This window comes from Emys orbicularis, chromosome 13, assembly GCF_028017835.1.
Source record: "Emys orbicularis isolate rEmyOrb1 chromosome 13, rEmyOrb1.hap1, whole genome shotgun sequence".
In the NCBI taxonomy this organism is placed as follows: domain Eukaryota; kingdom Metazoa; phylum Chordata; order Testudines; family Emydidae; genus Emys; species Emys orbicularis.
The window spans coordinates 31,844,572-31,869,675 of NC_088695.1; the positions used below are offsets into that span (position 1 = coordinate 31,844,572).

The following is a 25,104-nucleotide window of genomic DNA, read 5'->3' on the forward strand; positions in this document are numbered from 1 at the left end:
ATTTTTTGGTTTTATTGGTTTGGCTTGGGAGTATGGTTCATTGTTGGAGAGACGAGAAAGAAATAGGTTGGGAGGAGGGGTGTGGAGAAGGAAAGAGCAGCTGCATGATATAACTAGCTTTTAATTTTTTTTTCATTCTTCTATTTGTTATGCCCTCTTAGAAGCCTGTAAGCAAAATGCCAAACTTTATACATAGAAAGAAAGAAAACAAAAAATATTGTTTTTTAGCTTCTGAGAATAAAAAGAAAGGAAAGCGATTAGAGATGGTGGATTCTTATACCTCTGTTCCAGGTTTGTTAAGACAAAGGGAGAAAAAAATCCAAACTCCCTGAAATATATTTACAGAGGTAAATCTGATGAAGAAATTTAGGCTGGGAAGAGCAGTGACAGTGGACAATCAATAAACCATAGGAGCAGATAGTGAAAGAAGCAGTAGAATGATAATGTCACTCTGGTTTAAATTGGGACCTGTGCCATAGTGCTGTGTCATACCTTGTGTCTAAGGTGCTGTGTCATGTTCTTCTTTGCAGTGATGTAAGGCGGAGAATTCAGCAAACAATAGCTCAGGCATTTGGTATCAGCTCTTCTTCCATGTATCTGACCAAGCCAACCTTCTTCTCAAGAATAAACAGCACAGAGGCCAAGACAACGCATGATGAGTACTGGCACCCACACATTGACAAGGTAAGTGGCAGGTTCAGAGAGCCAAAATGTGTTTCCTTTTGGGATTAAATCACTTTGGAGACTGAGTACCCAAGTGTACCAGACCATAACAATTGCAGTTGGGAGAGGTTTGTAGGCTGGTGATATAAAAGTTGTTTCATTGAAAGGAACATGGATGAAGAATACGCCAGCTTGCCTTTGTCATGCTGGGAGCACAGGACAGGATCACTCATTTTTTCAAAAGTGTAAGTTTTCCTTTAAAATCTTTGGTATTTTCTGCTAGAATTTTTCAACCATGAGATACTCTGTAAATACAGCAAAAGCTTTGTTATCCGGCATGTTGGAGAAATGAGGGGTGCCGGTTAATCAAAAATTCCGGTTAACTAAGAGTTATACTTACCAATGGAATACCAATTTTCAAAGAATTAGAATACAATAAAATAGTATACAGGTACTCACCAATCCAGTAGTAGTACTGCACTGTAGAGTGGTTCATTTCTTGACGCACTTAGGTGTATACAGGTAAAGCTTCTATACAGTAGGTTTTCTATACAGTAGGTTCTTATGACACTTCATATCACTATGGGCAGCACATGGCGTACACCCAGATCACTAAAAATACACTTAACACTAAAACTATACTGAACATAATTTAATCGTTCTTTGATGATTCAGAAGGCACTTCAGGATCTTGCAGTGCCTCAGGCTCATCATTATCAACATCAGTTGTCATTGTAGATGTCGAAGGTGTAGGAGATTGGGCTGAATCTGTAATGACCCTATAACACACCCCGGAAGCTGCTTTTTTGAATAAATCCCTGATATCAGCTTGCTTACTTGTATTCTGCCTCTTTTGCATAAAAGTAGAATGCAGAATGTGCAATTGCACAGAATGTCCTGTGCAGTATACTAGTTCCGGTTATTAGATTGAAGATTTGTATTGGGAGATATCAGAAGTGCCAGTTAATAGAGCTTACTGGTTGACAAAGTGCCGGATAGCACAACTTTTACTGTATCAACACCAGTTGAAAGGAGGGATATCTGTCCCGTATATATATATTTTAAAATAACTTAAACACAAAGGCAGTGTTATGTCTCAAAAAATACCTTGCCATATAATACTGATTCTAATGTGAGCTTTGTTCCTCCAATCCTAGCAGATCAAAAGGTTTGGGGTCTTGGTGTCAGATAAAAGATGATGTAACTCTTAATTGTGACACATACTTAATAGCATCTGCCATGATGTTCCCATATCCTAATTCTGTGCCTACAAATATAAGTGTGTATTCAGGATACCCTTGTGGTGGGACACTTCACCCATACTTAGTAGCAGTAATCTCATTATATGTGATATATCTGTTAGAGTTTAATATCCTTTGCTGTTGGCTAATTATGGTGGGTAGACTGAGGTTGCTTTAGTTAGTAGATGGCTGTGTATATTACACTTTTTCTTCTCTTTTGGTGATTTATAACTTTGTGATATGCAGGTGAATAAAAACATTCTGTAATGTACAATGCTTGTCAGTCTAAAGTTTTGTAAGGACAAAAGCATATCTGTATAAATACATATGGTACTCCCGTCTCCCTTTGTATTTCTGATCGTGTTTGTTACTATTCTGGCATCAAGAGAAAACAGTCATATGTTCTTTGAGCAAAACGCAGTCAGGGATTCCGATGACTGAGCAGTCCTATCAAACATGTTTCTGATTTGCACAATATGAAAAATAAAAATGTCTGATTGTTATGTTCTGCAGAGGGACTACCCCATCTAAGATACTCAATAACACTCCTGAATGTTAAACAAAGCAGAAAAGTTTGTCATCTGCTCATCGCTGAGATCTGTTTTTTAAAATTAGGAGTGGATTTTGACAAGTGCTTTAATAGATGGACTGATTAATCACTCACCCACCTCCCAAGTAGTGTTTTAACTACAACCTTGTAGCACTCATGCACATAAACTGGAAAAGAAAAAACTTCTTTGAGCCAAAAACAGCTTTATTTTGAGGGTGTGAGAGAAGCAGAGAGATGGTGTTTCATCTATCTATGGTCTGTCTTGGAAAGCCCAATATGAGGGTGTTGAGTGGCAAACAGAATTCTTTCTGCTTCTAACATCCACAAAGCTCCAGGTAAGGGTTTTGATGCAAGCAGTCTTTTCCGAGTCAGTCAGTGCACTTGTGCTATGGGATATATTGTATGATGGTAAACGTTAGTGCTATGCAGGAACCAGAATTTTCATCCCACAGAACGTTTTTCATTTCTGAAAAATGTTCATTCTGGATCCGAATGAGAAGTCAGATCTGTGACATTTCCTTTGGGATGGACATTTTCAAAACAATCTGTTTCAGAAGAACTGAAAAGGGATTTTTTGAAAATTTCTGGTCCAGCTTGCCAAACAAACTGCTGGGGCGTCCCAGCTCTGGGAGAGCTCACTAGATGGGCTGCTGAAGACCCTGCAGCCCAGGGACTCCTGACATCCTGGCAGCTTGTGAAGGAGCCCTGGGGAGTCTGGGCTGGCAGGAAACCAAGCAGGGTTGGTTAGCTGGCCTGCCTGTCTGGTCTCTTTTGAAAGTTTAATGGAATCAACACATTCCTGTGGAACATTTCAGTTTTGTCAAAGTAGCATTTTCCTGATGGAAAACTCTTTTTCGGAAAACTTTCAGACATCTCTCGTAATCACTGTTTCAGGCCCTAGGATGGAAAATGATTTTGGCACCCCCTGTGCAGACTGGCTGAGCAAAAGCCTCTCCTTGTCCTCGGCTGTTGATTTGACACCCCAAGAAGTTGGTTGAAGGTCAGCCCTGGTTTCAGAGGTGTGATGAACACTCAGTCTCTTAAAGCACTTATCAATATGTACAGATAATTTAAATACTGAGACATCAGTGCAGTGGCACTGGAACAGTTTTTGGAGTGAGGGTGCTGAGCTGCACCTCTTACCCCTGTCTGCATGGGGGGGGAAACGCGGACACGGGTAAGGCAGTGGAGGCTGGGGCCACAGCTAGGTGTGGAGCCTGGGGTGTGGGGCCGGCAGCCGGCACCCTGGTCCAATAGCCAGGATCCTGGGGCTGGCGGCCGGGCGGGACCCCGGGCTGGCAGCTGGGACCCTGGGACCAGCAGCGGAGCCCCCGGGCGCAGGGCCGGTGGCTGAGCGGGACCTGGGGCTGGCGGCTGAGTGGGACCCGGGGCTGGCGGCAGAGCCCCCAGGCAGCAGCGGGGCCAGCGGCCGGGACCCAGGACAGCAGGGGTGTGGGGCTGGTGGCCAGGATGCTGGGCGCAAAACCTGGGGGTGCTGCAGCAACCCCTGCACTCCTACTTCCCACGCGTATGCATCAGTGATGTGCAAGGTTTATTTTATTGCATGTTCTGTGGAGGAGACTTGACTTTTTCATGATCTGATTTTGGTAATTATGGAAGGTTTATTGAGTGATTTTGTAAACATAGCAGGGATCTTTTATCTCTGAGATCATAGCTTATGTCCTTTGTGAAGTTCTCAGTGGATTGAACTGAGTGAATCTTGGTTTTGAGTTTAGTTACATACATTGTATCCAAGGGGATCTATGTAAATAAGCAGAACTCAAAGTACTGGTGAGAGAGCCATATAGCTAAATAAATTGGGAGTTCAGCAGAGATTTAAAAACTGGAATTGCTCCAGAATCATGGCCCACCCAAGCCAAGAACCACCAGATCTAAGATGTACAGCCAGCCAAAAGCTTATCAGTGCCTCACTGTCAATAGGTAAAAGTTATTAGTAGGCCGGCTTCTAAGGGCATGACTTGGACATCCTTGATTAGAAGTCACAAAGAAACATTTATTACCAGGAAAAATACTTGATATTAAAAGGACCAAGTTGCATGGAATAATAATTAATAAATACTTAGCTCTTATGTTTTGTCCATGTTTCTGACAGCATCAGTCAAAGCTGTGGTAGTCACCTTTTGATTTGCTGAACTTCTACGAACTGATGCTCTCTCATTAACAAAGTGCTCATTCTTCTGTACTGACCTTCAGTTTAAATTAGGGCAGTGATGCAAGATCAAGTGTAGAGCTATTGATAAAGCAATGATAATCCACACCAGCTTTCTGAATATTGTTGGTTAAAGGGGTACTGTAAATACAGAGTAACATAGATGGGGAGGATTTATGCAGTGCAGATTACCCAAACTGATACTAATAAGAACTGAAAATAGTGCTGACGTGGCTTCTGGCAGTTCCATCACATGCTCCAGTCTGTCACAGGGGACACCATCATAGCAAAGATCCCAGTTCCATGAAATACAATGACATCATATGTTTTCACTCTCTCTCCTTGTTAGTTTATTCTCAAAAGTACTGTTGCATCTTCACCATTCCATAGCAACTTTAGGTTACTACAAATCTATAATAAACAGAAGAAAAAAGTGTCTGTGTAATGCCAGAAAGAAGAATTACTGAAAAATGGTAACTAGTTTGAGGATTGCACCATGCTTTGTCAGTTTTTGAAGAGGTAACTGGAGGTGGTTTGAATGAGAAAATACATCATGTATTTATGCTGCTGCTCTGCACAGTGAAACTTTGTCAACAAAGAATTTGAGAAGCTGTGTAATAAGTGAACATGTAATAGGAATACACTACCCCAGGTCAATGTTTTATTTGGAGATACTATATCTATTTAACAATGACTTTTGCTTAAAACTAACAAAGGTAATTTGGGCTGCTACAATCTATTAATGTCTCGGCCAATTCACCAATTTTTGGAGACCATTTTTTAGGCTGTTTTTCAGAACAGAGGTCAGCTAGAGTTCACATCCTCTGCAGCTCATCTTTCCCTCTGCCTCAGGGTTTATGGCCCTGTTTACAATCTAAATGACCCCCAAGAAGCCTCTGCTTTTTTTCTGAACCTGGATTATGTCAAGTGAAACTGATGATGTTCACACTTGTTCTTAACTAAGGTGTGGCGGAGAAATACTGTTGAATTTTCCCCACCTTGTAAAATAAATGTCATCCTTTTTATGGTCATCTTCTCTTAGGCAGTTTTTCTTCAGTCGGTCATACCCTTCCACCCGAGGGCTGGAGAACCCCAGCAACTCCCAACTCAAGTGTTGCACTAGAAGGCAAACCTCTATCATGACTACTATGATTGATTAATACTTTTAAAATACAAATATAATTCCACAGCCAATGAACTTGTAAAGTACCAATAGGAAGGCTTTCATAGAACTTGGTAGGAGTACTCGGAACGGGGGAATAGTAATATGAACAATTACTTTGTTCAAATGATTATGGGTGAAGTTTACATTTCCTAATGGAGCTGGTGATGTTCTATTTGTTTCCTGGCTGTATGCTCATCACCAGCAAGAACACATTACCTGGGTGTATCTCACTTAAATAATTACCATGTGTGGCGGACCGTGTACCCCAGCGCCCCTTTGTGGCAGGGGTAGGATGGGGTGCCGGCGCCTCACCACTCTCAAGTCCTAACGTCCGCCTCTCTGCGGGTGGTCAGAACCAGCCTCTTGGCCTTTCTCCCTACTATCACCCCTATCTGGCGCGGTAGTGTGACCTAGCAGTCGGAGTCTAGATAAACCCCCTTACGAGCAGGGTAGCGCGGCCTAGTGGCCAGAGTCTATATAAACCCCCTTACGAGCAGGGTAGCGCGGCCCAGCAGCCAGAGTCCATATAAACCCCCTTACGAGCGGGGTAGCCTGGCCCAGCGGCCAGAGTCCATATACACTCCCTTACGAGCGGGGTAGCGCGGCCTAGCGGCCAGAGTCCATATAAGCTCCCTCATGGTGAGGGGGTAGGGGGACTCGGGCCCGCCCTCTCCACCGAGCCCTGACCCAGGGCCCTGGTAGTGGCAAGCTCTCCTTGCCCCTCGCTTGGTGGGGATCCGCCCGCAACACGCCGAGCGTCAATGCAGCGCTAACGCTGTTTGTCTCTAGAGTTCCCCTGGGTCACTTCCTACTGTGTATACCAGTTCGTCTGCGGCGGGGGGATCCTCCGGTCTGTTCCTCCCCTGGGACGTCCTCCGTCGGGGTCTCAGGTAGTGCCTCGGCTTGACTGACTCCCAGATCCTGGCTCACAGGCCCTCCTGCTAGCGGCGTGCGTCCTTCTCCTCCGGCGGTCAGCCCAGACTGAGCTGATATTCAGGCTTTTATATCTGTTCTCCAGTTGGAGCATGCCCAGCAGAGCTTCTGGGGCGTGGCTTCCTCTGCTAGGAAGGAAGGGTTAACCCCTGCTGTACCAGTGCGGGGCCACTCTGCCCCGTCACACCATGTCATTGGGGGGACCTCAGGCACTGGTGTGCCTCCGTCCCTCCTGTTCTTTCCTTGTGGCACATAATAGTCTGGTCTCTTGTGGACTGTAATACTTTGGTCTAATTTTGGTTGTTGGGTTTAATGTGTGGGTTCTAGGTGGTGTTGGTGGCCTGTAATGTATAGGCTAGATCAGGGGTGGGCAAATTTTTGGCCTGAGGGCCACATTTGAATGGGGAAATTGCATGCAGGGCCATGAATGTAGGGCTGGGGTAGGGGGTTGGGTTGTGGGAGGGAGTGCGACATGTGGGAGGGGGTGCGGTGTGCAGGAAGGGGCTCAGGGCAAGGGGTTGGGGCAGAGAAGGGGTGCGGGGTGTACGAGGAGGCTCAGGGAAGGGGGGGTGCACAGTGCGGGAAGGGGCTCAGAGCAGTGGTGTAGGGAGGGGTGCGGAGTGTGGGAGGGGCTCAGGGCAGGGGGTTGGGGTGCAGGAGGAGTGCGAGGTGCAGCAAGGGGCTCAGGGCAGGGGGTTGGGATGTAGGAAGGGGCAGGGGGTTGGGGTGCAAGCAGGAAGTTGGGGTGCGGGGTGCAGGAGGGGTTCGGCGTGTGGGATCCAGACCAGCGCCACTTACCTGGAGTGGCTCCGGGGTGGCAGCGGCACCCACTGGGGCCAGGGCAGGCTCCCTTCCTGCCGGCCCCGGCCCCGGCCACTCTGGGAAGTGGCTGGCACCATGTCCCTGTGGCCCCTGGGGGAGGAGGAGCAGAGAGCTCCGCGTGCTGCCCTTGCCTGTGGGTACCTCCCCGAAGCTCCCATTGGCCGTGGTTCCCTGTTCCTGGCCAATGGGAGCTGCGGGGGAGGTACCCACAGGCAAGGGCAGCGCGCGGAGTCCTCTGCCCCCCCTTCCTCCAGGGGCCCCAGGGACGTGGTGCCGGCTGCTTCTGGGAGCAGCGCGGGGCCCACGGCGCCACGGAGGTGGCAATCCTGTGGGCCGGATCCAAAGCCCTAAGGGGCTGGATCCGGCCCATGGGCCGTAGTTTGCCCACCCCTGGGCTAGATGGTCAGACTAGATGATCTGGTGGTCCCTTCTGGCCTTGAACTCTATGATTGTGTAACAGACATCATCCTAGGAGCCAGAGCAGACTGAATAAGATTGAAGAGTATAGCTGCAATTCCAAGAGTATTTTAATCAGTCAAAGTGACAACAGGCTGGGAGAGAGTATTTAAAAACTAAAGGAAATGAAACTGTGGTCTCCATAACGCAGAGCCCCCTGCCACCAAGGCTTGGGAGCAAAGACTGTGAGGCCTTTGGTTGATAGCACTGTGTGGTCCTCAGAGTGCATATAGAATTGTTCAGCCCTGTGCTGAGGCCAGTACCGTATCATCTGAATTCTATTCTGAAGTCCTCAAAATAAGGCTTAAGTGGGACATCAGTGATGCACAGTCTTTGTGCTGGGATTTCACTTTAGTGAGGTTCCTCCCTGGGAAAGAATTCCATGGCTTTGGTAGGCACAATTTGCATTAAGACTCTTCTTCTGTTCCATGGGCTGGGCCAGAAAGGAGTGTCTTGCTTGAATAGCATGTTGGAATACCATCTGTGAATTCTGTCATGAAATGATCCAAAAATCAGTGAAAACTAACCTTAAAAATATACACAACTGGCAATGCTTATCCCTGTCCTCACTAGTAATCGCACGAGAACCCTCTCTGAGTGCTGTCATTACAATCTGGGCAACTTTCAAGGTAGAAATGGGGAATGGGGATTTGTGTGTGTGTGTGGAAGGAAAACAAGATGAGCTGGTTATTTTAACTCATTTGAATGAGTGACACAGTGGAGGAAAGAGCTGTAACTGTAGTAGTTATTGTTTGTCCATTTTTTGTCTCTTTTCATACATTAGGGTGTATTTTTGAATTCTGTAGCTACTAACTATTATTGTCATGTGTTTGCATCTATTTGAGCACTATATTTGTTCCTTCTCTCCTGCATTCTTTACTATTTTCCACATTTGTTTTGCATCAGCAAATTAATAATGTGGTCATTTAATCTGGGCAGCAGATGTCTCTATTGAGGCCACACCTAGAATCTGCAAGTTATCCTGTCATATGGAAACTAATTTATTTTCAGCAGGAGAATTTTTCTTTATGAAAGTTGTCAAAGGCTTCTCTGTATGAGCATCCTCACAATGCACATACAGAGCAGCCAGCAGGTTGCATTTTTACTGTTCCCATCCAGGTGTCCTTGTGCACACCTCATTTATCATCTTGCACGTGAACTATGGGCTGTCAAGGGAGCAGATCTGCTATGCAACTGGTCAAATGGCTTTTGCTTTTCTATTATTAACAGCAAGAAAAGTGTAACTTAGTTTTTAAATGCATCGTGTAAAATTTATACATTGATTCTTGTCATGGTAAATAATTTGGTAACATGATTGTGATACTAATGAAGATATGATTGTGTCCATTTGGGATGACTGAGACAATATGTCAGTCACAAAATACCCTGTTCATGATAATTCATTTTATTGAAGCATTCAAGCTCAGAAAGTCACCCAGAGTCCATAAGATATGAAAATGTGACCTATATTGAAGTAAAAGTTGCTTTCTAAAAGATATATTGGTTTCTATGCTTAGACCACACTATAGGAATTATGAGGGGAGCTGGTAGCAACCACTATATTTAGGTTGTCAAACCTTTCAATTATAAAAGATAGTTGCAACTGTTTCTTTGGACTTGTCTCCACTTACCGGGGGATTGACGTGCGGTGATCGATCCACCAGGGGTCGATTTAGCGGGTCTAGTGAAGACCCGCTAAATCGGCCGCCGATTGCTCTCCCATCAACACCCCTACACACCCACCCACACTATACTGGGAACTGCTGGAGCAGCAGTGTGGGTGGGTATGTAGGGGACTTGGAGGGGTTCTCCTCACCCACTCAGGACCCAGTACATAGCCCCAGTGGATCATGCCCCCTTCATGTATTGCTCACAGAAGACTGGGCCAGAGCTCTCCCAGGGTGGGAAGAAATGGGATGGGGGAGAGAGACAAACTCGACTCCATACAACCACTCTATTGATTCAGCGTATGACCACAGTAGCCAAGCCCTTCCCTTCCAGGGCAGCACATGGAGCAGGAGTTCTCTCAACTCCTGAGTGTGGGGAGGAGAGAGAAAGACAGCCAGTCTGGGCTGGACTTGTCTCCTGACCACTCTCCAGATGCAGCATCTAGACCCAGTGGTCTATCCTGCTTCTGGGACAACAGCCTTGTCCTGCCATCAGCCTGTACCTTAAATGGTAGCTGTCTGTACTGCAGTGCTGAAGGTTCAGGGTTCAAACACTGCTGCTGATGCATGATGTAGGGATTGTTTCAGTTGCACACACAAGAATCGTGGCAAAATTTTCAAAAACACTTAAGCCCCATCCTCAAAATTGACTTAGGTATATAGAAACCTAAGACCAATTGACTTTCAATGAGATTTAGACTCTGAAGTGCCTAAGTCACTTTTGAAAAGAAGGGTTAGTTGCTTTGGAAATTTTTTACCATTGATTTAAAAAATAGCCCCCAAAACCTAGAAAATTCCATGCAAAAAAACCTGTATGTTAAATGAATGTTCAGGTTGCAAAGTTAAGCACTTAAAGGCTGGGACATGTGATTTTTACAGTTGTCTGTGAAGTTCTGTCCCCTTGTGTGTATGCATCTCAATACAGCCTTTTATTATGTAATCACATTATTTTTTTCCCCAAAGCACCCTACCTCTCTCATTTCACAGGACTGATGCAAAAGGGACAGAAACCAGTTATCATCTGAATCTGAAATACTTCCCATGCCATCAAAAGTCACTTAAGTCACAAACAAGGCTCTGCCATCCCTGTCTATCCTGGGCCACTCTTTGCATGCCCTCACTGATGTTAAGTCTCATAAGTTTTCTATCTCTGAGTAATGTTTGATGGAGGGATTCTTTTGTTTAGCGCCTTTTACATGATCCTCCAGCTGCTTAATGACACCCCTCGCATGGCAGATGCTCTGGCTTCTTTCTTAACACGTGACCCAGATATTTTCATTACCTTTTCCAGATAACTTTGGAGATGAGGAGTTGAACGCTGATGTATTTCACCATTTGTTATAAATTCATTCAATTTAATATCTCTTATTTTCCTCAGGCATTTGTTTTTAGAATCATAGAATAGTAGGACTGGAAGGGACCTCGAGAGGTCACTAGTCCAGTCCCCTGTACTCATGGCATTTAGTCATCTGTCTGTACTTTTTGTGGATTTCCAGCTTTCAAATCCAATTGTTTAAATGGAAACAGCATGTGAGATGAAGTTTTGTAGTTTGGTCTTTAACTTGTAGATTTTTGATGACCAAATCTTGTTTACACTGGTGAATGCAGCTGCTGCCTTGCTAATTCATGACATTATTTCCTTCTGGAAACCCCCCATTTGATTGCAGGTTACTGCCAACGTATGTGAATTGACTCACCTCTTGTATTCCTTTGCTTTCTAATGTAAGACTTGAATTGGGAGTTGCTGGGGATCTCACAGATTTGTTATTTCATAACTAATTATTAAGAGTCTTTTTTGCATAGCTGGACAGTCTCTTGATCTTTGCTTGCATGTTGGTTGAGCTGTCACTTAGAGTTATGTTGTCAGCAAAATCTAAATCTTCTTAAGTCATGCAATGCCTGTGTTGTATGTCTACGCTTTTTCTCATAAGGGCATGTCTACTCTACACCGACATAGCTATGCTGACATAACGCTGTACTGTAGACACAGCCTACGCGGACAGCATTTTTCCATCGGTGTGGGAACCTCACCTCCCTGAGCAACGGTAGCTATGCAAAAGAAGCATTCTTCCATCAGCACAGCTACATCTCCACTGGGGGTTGGGTTGGTATAGGTTAGTCAGGGGGTTGGTTTCACCCTCCTGACTGATGCAGTTTTGTCAACCTAACTTTTGAGTGTACACCAAGCCATAATGAAGTCAATGGCAATGCCAAACACTAGAGGTGAAAAAATGCATCCTTGTTTGATGCCAGTGTCTGTTAAACCATTCACTCAAGTCTGTGTTTACTTTATTTTTACAAGCTGCACCTCGATATAAAGCCTTGATGATGTTAGCTAGTTTTGTTGGCATACCATAACACTTCAAGGTATGTCAAAGTAAATTGGGCTGGAGACTGTCAAATGCTTGCTTCAAATCTGTGAAGTTTGAGAAGTGGGTTTTGTTACTCCATACCCTACCTGACTATTCTTAGGGTGAAAATCTGGTCAACTTGTGATCTACAGGATCAAAATCCAGCCTGCTTTTCAGTTAGCTCAACTGCTTCCTTTATTCTGCTTAAGATGATACTGCAGAAGGCTTTGCCTATTGCTGAAAGAAGTGTAACACCTTACCGGTTGTTAGAGTTGTTTTGATTATCTTTCTTTGGTATTTTGACAATAATGCCATTTTTCCATTGTCTTGAAGGCTTTTCCTGTTCCCATGTGTTATTGAAAAGTTTGGTGATTTTACTGATGATCTCATCAGCACAAACTTCCAGAATTTTCCTGGTCTTCACTTGCAGCTTTCCCAGGTTTTCACTTTTGTAGTGCATCTTTTACAATATGAAATATTGTGATATCTATTTCTGGATGTTTAATTTCTTTGTCAAAGTCAACAATTTATTTTGGCTTTGGTCATTTTAACATCTCTTGAAAGTGTTCTGCCCATCACTCATTTTTTTTTCTTCTGTTGCTAAGGTCTTTCCTTATTTACCCTTAACAGGCCCTCTGGCTGGTGTAAACTTGCCAGTTAGAACGCTGTTGAATTGATGAAGTGTTTTACAATTACCTCTTTCAGCAGCTGCTTCAGCGTCTTTGGCAGTGTCATCCCTATATTTCCTCTTGTCTCTTCTCATGCTGCTTTTCACTGCTGTGTCTTTTGGGTTAAACAGATTTTTTGCTGCTGCTTTTTCTGGAGGTGTTTTTGAAGAGTGAATGTTTGCTTTGGCTTGTCCCTTTCTTTTACACAGTTCCACATATCCTCACTTATCCAGACTTTAGGTTTGCATGTCTGGAAACCAACTACAGTTATTGCAGCATCTGTGATACCATCATGCAGAAAGGATCATGACATGTCAATGTTGACTTCTTGTAGTGGATCTCAGTCCTACAGCGGCTATACTCTGTTCTTCAGTTCAGTTTGAAATTGCTGCTGTAATGTCTTCTCTGTTTGCCTTTTGCTAACTTTCTTGCTGCTTTTGGGGGTTTTATTTTTCTTAAGTTTAATCTTCATTCTTGCTACACATAAATTTTGGTCACTTCCAACATAGTCATCTCTGTATGCTCTGATGCCTTGGAGAGTTGCTCTAAATTTCCTTCCATTACATAGACAATCTGTCTGGTTCCTGGTGACTCCATCTGCAACATTCCAAGTTACTTGTGGGTATCTATGTGGAAATACAGTAACTCCTCACTTAATGTTGTCCCGGTTAACGTTGTTTCATTGTTAGGTTGCTGATCAATTAGAGAACATGCTCATTTAAAGTTGCGCAAAGCTCCCTTATAACGTTGTTTGGCAGCCGCCTGCTTTGTCCACTGGTTGCAGAAAGAGCAGCCCGTTGGAGCTAGCTGGTGGGTGCTTGGAACCAGGGTGGCCAGGCAGCCCCCCTACCAGCTCCCTTAAAGTTCCCTGTGTGGGAGCTGCCCAGCAGGCCATCAACTACCAGGCAATTCAGCTGTCCCTCCCCCCACTGCTGTGTGCTGCTCCTACCCTTTGCCTTGGAGCTGCTCCCAGGAGCCTCCTGCTTGCTGTACAGAGGGGGGGAAGAGGGATGCTAATATCAGGGTGTCCCCCCGCTCCTGTATGCTGCTGGCCCCCCCCGCTCTTGTACCTCATCTCCACAGAGTGGGGTGGGGGGGACATGACAGGGCTCAGGACGAAGGGAACTTGCTGGCAGTAGCTGCTGTCTCAATTTGCTGATCTACTTTAAAAGGCAGTGTACTTAGAATGGGGTCAGCGTACTTAAAGGGGCAATGCATCACACACACACACACACACACACACACACCCCGCCCAGGGGATTCAGGGGGCCTGGGGCAAAGCAATTTCGGGGGCCCCTTCCATAAAAAAAAGTTGCAATACTATAGAATACTATATTCTCGTGGGGGCCCCTGCAAATTGCCCCACTTGCCCCCCCCCCGGGAAGCCCTGTCTCTCTCTCGCTCTTTCACACACACACACACACACACACACACACACACACACACACACACACACACACACACACACACACACTCTGTCTCTGTCTCTGTCTCTGTCTCTGTCTCTCTCTGCCATGCTGTGTCTCCTCTCTCCATTCGTGCTGCCTTGTAGAGTGTGAGGCTACATTAACGATAATGTGTTAACCCTTGAAGGCTCAGCCGAGTGCTAGTTCATCATTTGGCAGTAAGGCATTCCCTGGGAAATATCCCACCCTCTGACTCCACCACCTCAACCAAGCTTCACAATCATCATTGCTGTGTACAGTATTAAATTGTTTGTTTAAAACATATACTGTGTATACGTGTGTGTGTGTGTGTGTATTTATGTGTGTGTGTGTTTAGCTTTTTTGTCTGGCGAAAAAAATTTCCCTGGAACCTAACCTCCCTATTTACATTAATTCTTATGGGGAAATTGGATTCACTTAACATCCTTTCTCTTAAAGTAGCATTTTTCAGGAACATAATTACAAAGCGAGGAGTTACTGTAGTGTTCCACCCATTATGAGCCCTGACACCAGCCACAATCCTAGAAGTCATTTGCTGTTCTGATTTTGGGAACCATGGTATGCTTGGCCATTGCTTTCACCACTCTGTTGTTGTTATTCCCAATCTTGTAATCAAAGTCTCCCATTACTAAGCAGGTGTTATGCTTGGGAATATTGTCAATCAGAGTTTGTAGGCAACTGCAGAATTGATTTTATTATAGCTGTCTGGTGTGTAACATTGTATAAATATCAGTTTCATGTATTGTGTTTTGAAACCTAGCTCGAAGCAATCAACGATTAATTGGCTCCCAATCTATTATCGATTTTTATGCTTTGGAAGTCATAATCAATGCTGTTCCCTCTGAGTGGTAATCATCTTACCTCCCTGAATATATTACTATTTAATTTTTGAGTTTTTTTTTTTAATCAGCTCCTGGCCATTGACATTTCTTCTTCCAAGGTTTTTTGAGATTTGTCAACAAGATAAAATTCAATAAATGCAAGTTTAAAAGTACTTTTCTTAGGAAGAAAGAATCAAAAGCACAACTATAAAATGGGGAATAACTGGCTAAGGAGTAGTACTGCTGAAAAGGATCGGGGGTTACAATGGATCACAAATCAAACATGAGCCAACGATGTAGCCAGTTATGAAAAAGGCTGATGTTCTGGGTGTATTAACAGGAATGCCATATGTAAGACATGGGAGGTAATTGTTCCACTCTACTTGGCACTGGAGAGTCCTCAGCTGGAGTAGTGTGTCCAGTTCTGGGTACCACACTTTAAGAAAGATGGTGGAAAAACTGGAAAGAGTCCAATAGAGAGCAACAAAAATGATAAAAATTTCCAAAAACATGACCTGGTCATGTTTAGTTGTGAGGAAAAAAAGACGGAGGCGTGGGGGAGGACCTGATAACAGTCTTCAAGTATGTTAAGAGCTGTTATAAAGAGGACGGTGATTGATTGTTCTCCATGTCCACTGGAGGTAGGACAAGAAATAATGGGCTTAATTTGCAGCAAGGGAGATTTAGTTAGGAAAAACTTCTTAATTATAAGGATAATTAAGTATTGGAATAGGGAGTTGGGAGGTTGTGGAATCGCCTTCTTTGGAGACTTTTGAGAACAGGTTAAACAAACACTTGTCAGGGATGGTCAGTGTATACTTGGTCCTGCCTCAGCGTGGGGATTGGTAGGAAGGACTAGATGACTCTTGAGATCATTTCCAGATTTACATTTCTGTAATTCCGTGAATGTTGGTGAATAAAACATGAGGCATATCCACTAATACTTTTACACCTTCATGAGCATCTGCATGTGTTTCCCTATATATTGAAGCAAAATAATAATAATACCTAGCTTTTGCATAGCTTTTAAATAATAATACATAACTCTTATATTTATATTTTAAATCCTATTACAGCGTGTGGTTCCTATTTTTATTTTTATATGTATTTATTTTTAATATTTATTTTTTAAAATTTTATATGCATTTATTTATTTATATATATAGTTGTAATAGCATTTCAAACATTTCCTGTACAAGAAATGATTACGTGCCCATTATAACTAATATTTGCTTTCAGAGCCTTACAGGTATAACAGGTCTTACTAAAATCAGCAAAATGTCTCATTCAGAAACTAGAGCAAAAAATATTGAAAAGTGAAATAATAAAGCTGCCTTATTTAGCCTATTTCATGGGTCTGAATCTGATTGTTCAGGTACAAGGTCTTCTTTGAGGTTAAAAAAACCCGGCAGTTGTTCTGGATCTTAGAAAACCATTGGTTTAATCCCTCTATCATCCTCAGTCTAGCTGGAGTAGCCAGACCATAAGATGCCCAAATAAGAGAAGTTTGCTTGCCAGGAATTGATTGTCCTTCTGCTGGTCTGTGGCAGGACCCAGATTCATGTTTTGTTGGGCTTTTTTTTTTGTTTTTTGTTTTGTTTTGTTTTGTTTTAAATAACCTCCACCACACTCAGTGTTCTTCAAAGACTGTTTCTTGCTTACTCATTGGTGGCTCAGTTATAATACTCTGTTGTTCTCAGGATAAGGCTTAGTCTACACTAGAGAATTAAGTCAACGTAAGCTGCCTTACGTCGACCTCATTGTGTCGGTGTCTACACTAGAATGCTGCTTCGTCCAAATAAGTGGCCTGCTACACCGACATCATAACTTCACCTTCATGAGAGGCATAGCATTTACGTTGGTGTAGTCAGGGTGATGCAGTGTCCCTGTACACACTGCGTTACTTACATTGGCTGTTGGCTGTCATTCTTGTCAGTTTCACGGCTGCCTCTGGCTCAGAGCAGCAGGGCGGGGTTCACAGCTGGAGCCAGGAAAGTGACAAGAATGTCAATTTCACTGCTGGTAGGCTCCATGCTGTGAATTTGAGCCCCTGCTGGGCTCACAGCTCAGGCTGTCACCCCGAGGTGGGTGTGGGGCTCCAGCTGTGAGCCCCGCGCAGCTGTCAGTGCCCCACAATGCTTCACTTAAGTTGTTACAAGTGTTCTTGGTGAGGACATGCATCACTGGCAGAAGCAGGGTAGTGTGGACACCAACAGCTGATAGAGAAGGACTTGACAGCTCATTGTCAAGATCCAGGATCTGGGGGAAACCTAGTCATAGCAAAGTTACTGTTGTAGCATTTGGATCCCCTCTCCCATTTAAGGTGTCTAATACATAATTCCTTCCTGTCCCCATCTTTTATGATGTCCCAATCCTCCCAACCCTTATGCACATGAGTTGTCCCATTAAGTACAATAGGTTTTGGGCCACTTGTGAGCCTAAGGTTACTTAGGGGTGTGTTCAGGATCGCAGCCTTAGAGAGGAGCAGTAGTTTACATATATTCCTTAATTATCAGGATGTGTTTAAACAGAATGAAATTGATTAATTATGGTTATTTTGGCAATGCATCAGTTAAAATTTACTGCTATGCAGGTGGCAAAGTAGGTGAATTCCAAGGAAAAGGTTAATAAGCCGGAACATATATTTCAGGGAAGGCTAGATGTGATAGACAATTTTTGTAGATTGGAAGATATGCCATTGATTTATTTTCTTCAGTCCAATCTGCTTGAAGTGTGTTTTTAAATCTCTTCTGTCTCCTGTGGGGAGCACAGGATTGGAAAATTTCACTGTGCGTTTACAGGCTATAATTGGAAAAGCAGAGGGAATTGTATAGGCTGTAGGTCTAGATATCAAGAGTTTCTATATAGTGAAGAGCAATAGCATTTCCTAGTGTCCTTTCAAAACATGGCTTTTTTGAGTGCTAGAAAATTAAGTAAAGATCAATGACAGCTTAGCATGCTAGTCACCCTTCCAGTTTCCATGGGATACTTAAGAGTGCTTTAAGATTTCAGATGCATTCCCCTTGCAGAGGAACAAATTATTCTATTTAATTACTTACTAGGTGCTGATTGTTTTAACAAGACTTCAGGAATTGGCCTTTTTTGAGAGAGAGAGAGAGAGAGAGAGAGAGAGAGAGAGGTGAACAGTATTGTCAACCCCAAATGTTCAAAAATCATGAGATTATATAAAAGTAATAGATTTTTATTTGCCTTCTGCTTTTTGAGCCTTTAGGATTCACTGGGATTACATTTTGAAGCTTTCTTCACAGCCACAAGGGCTAGAAACTTACTTTTTCTTTAAGAATGAAGGCTGAAAGCATCACAAATCCACTTGACTTCAGTAGCTGGGACTTTAAGGAAAACAATAATTATCAGGAAACTCACGACAAAATCATAAGCGTTGACAACACTGGGTGAATCCCATCCTGTTGCGCCAATGAATATGGCAGAATAATTTCCAAAATACACCTCTACCTCGATATAACGCTGTCCCCGGGAGCCAAAAAATCTTACTGCGTTATAGGTGAAACCGTGTTATATCGAACTTGCTTTGATCCACTGGAGTGCGCAGCCCCGCCCTCCTGGAGCACTGCTTTACCGTGTTATATCCGAATTCGTGTTATATCGGGTCGCGTTATATCGGGGTAGAGGTGTATTGCCAAAATTTTGGATCACCAAAGATCATCTCAACTTGATATTTTGAAGAAAATTTGGAGGCAGAGGGTCTTTATTGTTTCATATCACACCCCTGTTATATTGACATGCAAATTATTCTCTTTCCCCATTAACTATACACTGCTCTACAGCCAAAATGCTTCTGAAATAAATGTAGTCAAACTTTACTAATTCTGGGTCACTGAGAACGAAAATGATGCTTAAAATTGTTGATTGGCTCTAGTTTTCAAGATATGCTATTGGGTCAGTATATACGACCCTTGACTTGGGAATGGCGGAGAATAAGTGAGTTATAAAGGAAGGGATCTCAATTTAAACCAGAAATGACTAAAATACATCTTTGACTGGATCTATGAATAAATCTATGACTGGGTTTGGACAGTACTTGCTTTTTAGGCAAAACAATGAATGATGCAATCTGAAGCTGGTATTGCGTCATACATGATATGAATTGCATCATGTTATTCCTAGAAGTCATGGATGATGCAATCATAACGAAGCTTACATCACTCTGCTGAACAAATTGCCCTATATCAGCTCTGGAAATCATATGGTGTCGTGCTCTCTTATTTGTCAGTGTTTGATTTTGCAAAGGGACACATTTCTGTTTAGCCAAAGTGAGCAGAGATGCCTCGTACTTGTGTGAACAGTGCAGATAACTTCTGCTATGTTTGTGGTGAAGTGACTTTTGCATCACAAAAGCGCAGTATAACCACTATGGTTAAGAAAGCCTATCACCTTTATTTTGGCTGCAAAATTGGAGATCAGGACAAGAGGTGGGCCCCACACATATGCTGCAACATTTGTGCAACAAATCTTCGCCAGTGGTTGAACAGGAAAAGGAAATCTATGCCTTTTGCAGTGCCAATGATTTGGAGAGAGCCAACAGATCATACCAGCAATTGTTACTTCTGCATGGTGCCTCCAGTTGGGAAAGGTGTGTCAAAGAAGAAAAAGTGGACTGTGCATTATCCAAACATTCCATCAGCTATACGCCCAGTACCCCACGGAGAAGGATTGCCGGTTCCTGATGCACCAGAATCATTCTCACTTGATTCAGACGAGGAAGAGGATGAAACTTCTGGTCCTGAACCATCAATGTCACAGGACCCACATTTTCTCCCATCCTCCTCCTCTGAACCACACCTCATAACACAAGGTGAACTGAATGACCTTGTCAGGGATTTGGAACTACCCAAGAGTAAGGCAGAGCTTTTGGGCTCCAGACTACAACAGTGGAATCTCCTGGCAGGTGATGTTAGGGTTTCCATGTTCCGTGACCATCAAAAGGATCTTGTCCCATTCTTTTTCATGGAAGGTGATCTTGTAGCCTGCAACAACATCGATGGTGTGATGGCAGCCCTCAACATCGTTCACGATCCAGATGAGTGGAGACTGTTCATTGATTCATCGAAGACGAGTCTTAAAGCTGTTTTACTGCATAATGGCAATGTTTTGCCATCAATTCCAGTTGGTCATGCAGTCCATATGAAGGAAACCTATGACAACATGAAACAACTTTTGAGGTGCATAAACTATGACCAACATCAGTGGCAGCTCTGTGGCGATTTGAAGGTTGTTGCTCTCTTGCTTGGTCTGCAGACTGGATACACAAAGTACTGCTGTTTTCTCTGCGAATGGGATACTCGTGCAAGAGATTCCCACTACATCAAGAAAGATTGGCAACTCCGACAGTCATTGGAGCCTGGGAGGAAAAGTGTTCAGCATCCACCACTTGTTGAATCAAGGAAGATTTTGTTACCACCCTTACACATCAAGCTGGGTCTGATGAAGAACTTTGTCAAGGCCATTGACAAAACACAAGCAGCTTTCAAGTACCTCCGTGGAAAATTTCCAAGGTTAAGTGAAGCTAAGATAAAGGAAGGTGTCTTTGTCGGTCCTCAGATTTGTGAACTTCTTCGAGATGATGCATTTGACCATGCACTGCGTGGCAAGGAAAAGACGGCATGGAAAGCCTTCCAGTTAGTGGCAATAAATTTTCTCGGAAACAACAAGGCAGACTACTACAGATTGTTGGTGGAAAACCTCCTCAAGGCATACAAAAGCCTTGGTTGCAACATGTCACTAAAGATACATTTTTTGCACTCTCATCTAGCTTTTTTTCCACCGAACTGCGGAGCAGTGAGCGCCGAGCACGGCGAGCGATTTCACCAGGACATTGCAACAATGGAGAAACGCTATCAGGGCAAATGGAGCCCATCAATGCTTGCAGACTATTGCTAGACAGTGGCAAGAGATGCTCCATTTAATGAATACAAGAGACAAGCCAAGAAGCGCCGAGTAGACACTGAATAGGACTAAACTATGTACAGCATAGTTTTTTTCCTTTTGTTTCATAATCAATTTTATTTATATAACCCTTTTGCTGATTTTTAAAGTGTTACATAAACAGGACAGGTGAAATATTATCATGTAAAGCAACCATAAACACATGAAAAGACCTAGGTTTACAATTTAAAACTCTACTATCTACACAATATACATAGACATAAAATGTAAAAACTTAAATATCTTAGAAACAGTAGCCAGTTGTTTTAATTGTCATATTTGAATTCAGCACATCAAAATACATAATAAATAGCACATTTTATCTCTGAAGCAGACGACTTCTCAAAAATTGTAGACCAGTGCTATCTGTCAATAAGGACATTTGGAGGGCACAGCTGGTGCAGATACAAAAATATGGGAATGCTCCTATATCTCACCCATACATTCCCATAGGCTATTGCTTGGATTTTTTTCCCATTGTATTTAGTATTTAAACTGCATTTAAGTGAAATTAATACCCTCCAGCCACCCACACTTCTATAGTGAATTTTAAACAGTTCAGCATCCTGTCCTGTTAATTAAAATAATGCAGAAACACTGTAGACAAACTGTGATGCTGCTCTCTTGTAGCATGTAATAATAAGGTATCATAGCTCCCTCTTGCATTAAGAAAGATCTTTGGGCATTTGGCAGGGGATACAAAAATCTGCCTGGGGAATCTTATTAAAAGTTATAGGATATCAGCTATTAGTATTTTGTAAGGGCTGTTAAAACTGCAGTAGGTCATAGCACACTAAGGATTGAACTTTCAGTGTGCAACAGCAGCATTCACACGGACAGCTAGTGCGTGGCACACTAGTGTGAGGTGGATTGGCACACCAGCCTACTGCATAGTAAGTGACTGTGTAGAAATGCCATAAGACTAATCCTCTTCCTTGATAACTACATTATTTATCTTTTTCGTGCTCCTGAAGCTACAGTGATCACTACTTAAAAAGTCAGCATTTCCCAACAGTTACCATACAGTGGTATTTTTTGAGACCACAGTTTGACCTTTTCCTAGAATAAGAAATAAACTGTGATGCCTCAGTCTAAAAAAAGTAAAAAAGAGTCTCTTGGATCTTTCACATATTTTCCTGCAAAAAAACCTAAAATAGCAGATTCCAGTTTTTGAAAACATAGATAGTCCATTGAACTTCTCATTATTGAGCATGGGCTGCGTTCAGTGCTGTACAAGACTGAGGGGATGTTACTGTCCCTTCCTTACGAATCTTACATTCTCTAATAGATAACACAGACCTACCGTTCACTGGAACCAGATGACCAGAACATGGGTTTAGTAAGCTGTAAAAATGTGTGAATCTTGTAGATGGGCAGAAGCTTTGGGGAAATGGTTAAACCCACCTATGAGTGGCAGCTCTTGGGCCTATTCCTGTAAAGTACTGAGCACCCTCAGCTCCTGCTAAAGTTGCTGCCTACCTTTGTGCATTCTCAAGTCAAGTGCCTATTGTAGCATAAAAAGTGACAGTGCAAGTCTTTCCAAAAAGGAATCGAAAATGTGGGTTACAGTGTGGTGCTTCCCATTAAATACCTGCATTTAGTCCTGTGCATCTGCTAGGTTTTAAGTGACAGCACTGTATGGAACACAATGTGTTGGCTTAGATAACATGTTTGATGCCATGCAAAGGAGGCCTCACTTACACATATTTCATGGTCCTCCAGATCTCTGCTTTTTCAATTCCAAATTGAAATAAATATAAAACCAGAATCAAATGTATATATGTATACTACTGCTTTAAATGTCTTTCCTGTTATACAGACAAAACTGAGGAAGACTTTAGCAGAATATTAACATTCATAATGCCTCTTGGAGGACTGCAGATATAAAATAGAGCAGAAAAATAACTGTCCCATAGACAGAAGTAATCTAAATATTTGTAAACAATTTGTGCCCCTGATCTCTCTGATCCCAGTTTATTACTGGTTTGCAATGCTTATTTTGAGATTAGATTATACTATTCCTCATTGCCAATTACTGCGATATTTGGATTTCTCTTGAATCCTCAACTTCTGGAGTCATGAGCATCTCAGTGTTTGTTTAAAAAAAAAAAGGGTAACATTTTAGTTTCTGGTTGCAGAGAAAATGTCAGGAACACAGCTGCCTCTGAGCTTGGTTGCCTTGCAACCCAGTGAACTCAGTTGGGACCAATAAACCCTCACTAAGTGACTGTACTCCCTGAATGGTCAGAAGAACCAATAGATCACCATTTAAGCCCTGTAGCAACAGCAGTACACTGACTGCTCAATGCGCTCCACGGCTGCAGCTGCGCCAGACCTGCTTTTTGCCCGGCCCTTGCTCCACCCCTTGCCTGCTCCACTCCAGCCTTAGTCCCTGCCTACCTCTGATCTCCTGATTCCTAACTCCTGGCTCTGATCATTGGCTTGTCTCCTGACCACCTCTGGTACTGGCCTCTGATTCTTCTTCAACCACTAGGTCGTACTGTTTGCACCTTGGTATAGAAAAGATGGAAAGCGTAAACAGGGTGTAACTTAAAGGTTCAAAAGGCAAATAAAAAGAATCCCAAATTTATTATTTTTTTAAAAAGTATCATGATTTTAAGCCAATCTCATATATTTTTGGTGGGATGTCTATTTCATGACATCTGCATACTTAGGGTTTTTAATACTGCTATATAAACTCATTTGTATGATGCATACAATGGAACTCTACTTATTATTACAAAAAATAATTTTAAAACACTTTTTGTGTTATTACCCACTCTTGCAAACCAATATTGAGACAAATTTAAAGTTTGCAATTCCTTATATGTGTGTGAGCTCACAAGGGAATGTGTGAGTGTAAAATTACTGCTCCAAGCCCTCAAAATATCTCATATCTAGTGGCTCTCCAAAACCACAAGCATCCAAATTCAAGTGGTTTTATGGTAAGTTGTGTATCTACAGATGGGAGAATAGGAAAAAAAGATGATTTAATCTTTCCATAACATTCCTTAAGTTACATTTACCACAGCAGGAGTGAAATATCCAGTTTAAATCCTCGGGGATGCTCTGTTGAAGTCTCCCCCAGTCAGTTGGTCTATGCACGTTGTGGCAACTTCCTGATTGTTTTCAGTGTTTCTGTCAAAAAGTTTCTGAAGACTTTTTGCTCTGATAACATTTCCTTTTATTAGCATTTTGCTTGAACATAGAGGTGTTTGAAATAAGGATCCAAACATTGCATCTTGAATGAATTTATCTATGTATGTAGTACTATTATTTATTAATATTATTTATTTAAGCACCATATATGCACATAAAAAGGATACTTCAGTATTTTTATAGGGCCAAGGGGGGACATGGATCAGCGCCTGGGCCGGGGAAGCTGATGATCCAACCCGTAGACCAAATTTGGTGATGAATCCTGGTTGTGTGCCACTTGAGGCACGTTGCACATATGCTAAGAAGAAGACAGGGCCAAAAGTGAAGTCAGGGGGGAAAAGTGTGCTAGAAAAGAGAGTTAGCTGGTGATTGAGAAGAGAGGTTGTTGTTGAATGTAGATGACGTTACACCCCATATTTGTCATAGAAATATTATGATATGAATATGGCATAACTAAGATATGTTTTATGCAAGATGGGTCATGTGAGGTATCATTGAAAAGGTTATGATCTACTGAATGTGTTTATCCAATTTGTATTCATGTATTATTTCTGTATCTGAGGTTAGGAATATTGACTTTGTAACAATTACAACTGTGTGTGTATTTGGGGGAATGCCCACCAGATAGTAGGCAATCAGCCTGAATGAGCCATTTAAGAAGGACAATAGAACTTTGAAGATACTAATATCCCACCATCCTGAGGAGCTTCCTGGGATGTTGCTTTGACACTGATGGGTCATCTGATAATGTCACCTGGTACGGAGTACCACATTTGGACACTGCTGGTATTTTTCCACTGGAAACAAAGGGTTCCCGCCTTATGTAAATTCTCTTTAAGGCTGGGGAGTAAGGCAATCAAGACTCTTCTTAATTGCCTCCCCATCCAAGAAGGAAGATTGCTAAAAACACCTGAAGGGAAAGGCAGGGGCTGAGTCCAGGCTGAGACGGGGGTCCAGTCTGTAAAGAGAAATAACTGGAACTCTAAACTACAGAAACTCTCTGCAACCTGCCTAAACCAACATTTAGGG

At 42.8% G+C, this 25,104-nt stretch overlaps 1 protein-coding gene across 1 annotated transcript in view; it reads left to right on the top strand.

Annotated features, from left to right (window-relative positions):
* Positions 1-25,104, top strand: part of OGFOD3 (2-oxoglutarate and iron dependent oxygenase domain containing 3) — an 87,651-nt gene that overhangs the window by 33,918 nt on the left and 28,629 nt on the right. Inside the window, exon 7 of the mRNA XM_065416145.1 lies at positions 531-684. Within this exon, the coding sequence (XP_065272217.1) occupies positions 531-684 (154 nt within the window). The remainder of the gene's footprint in view (positions 1-530; positions 685-25,104) is intronic.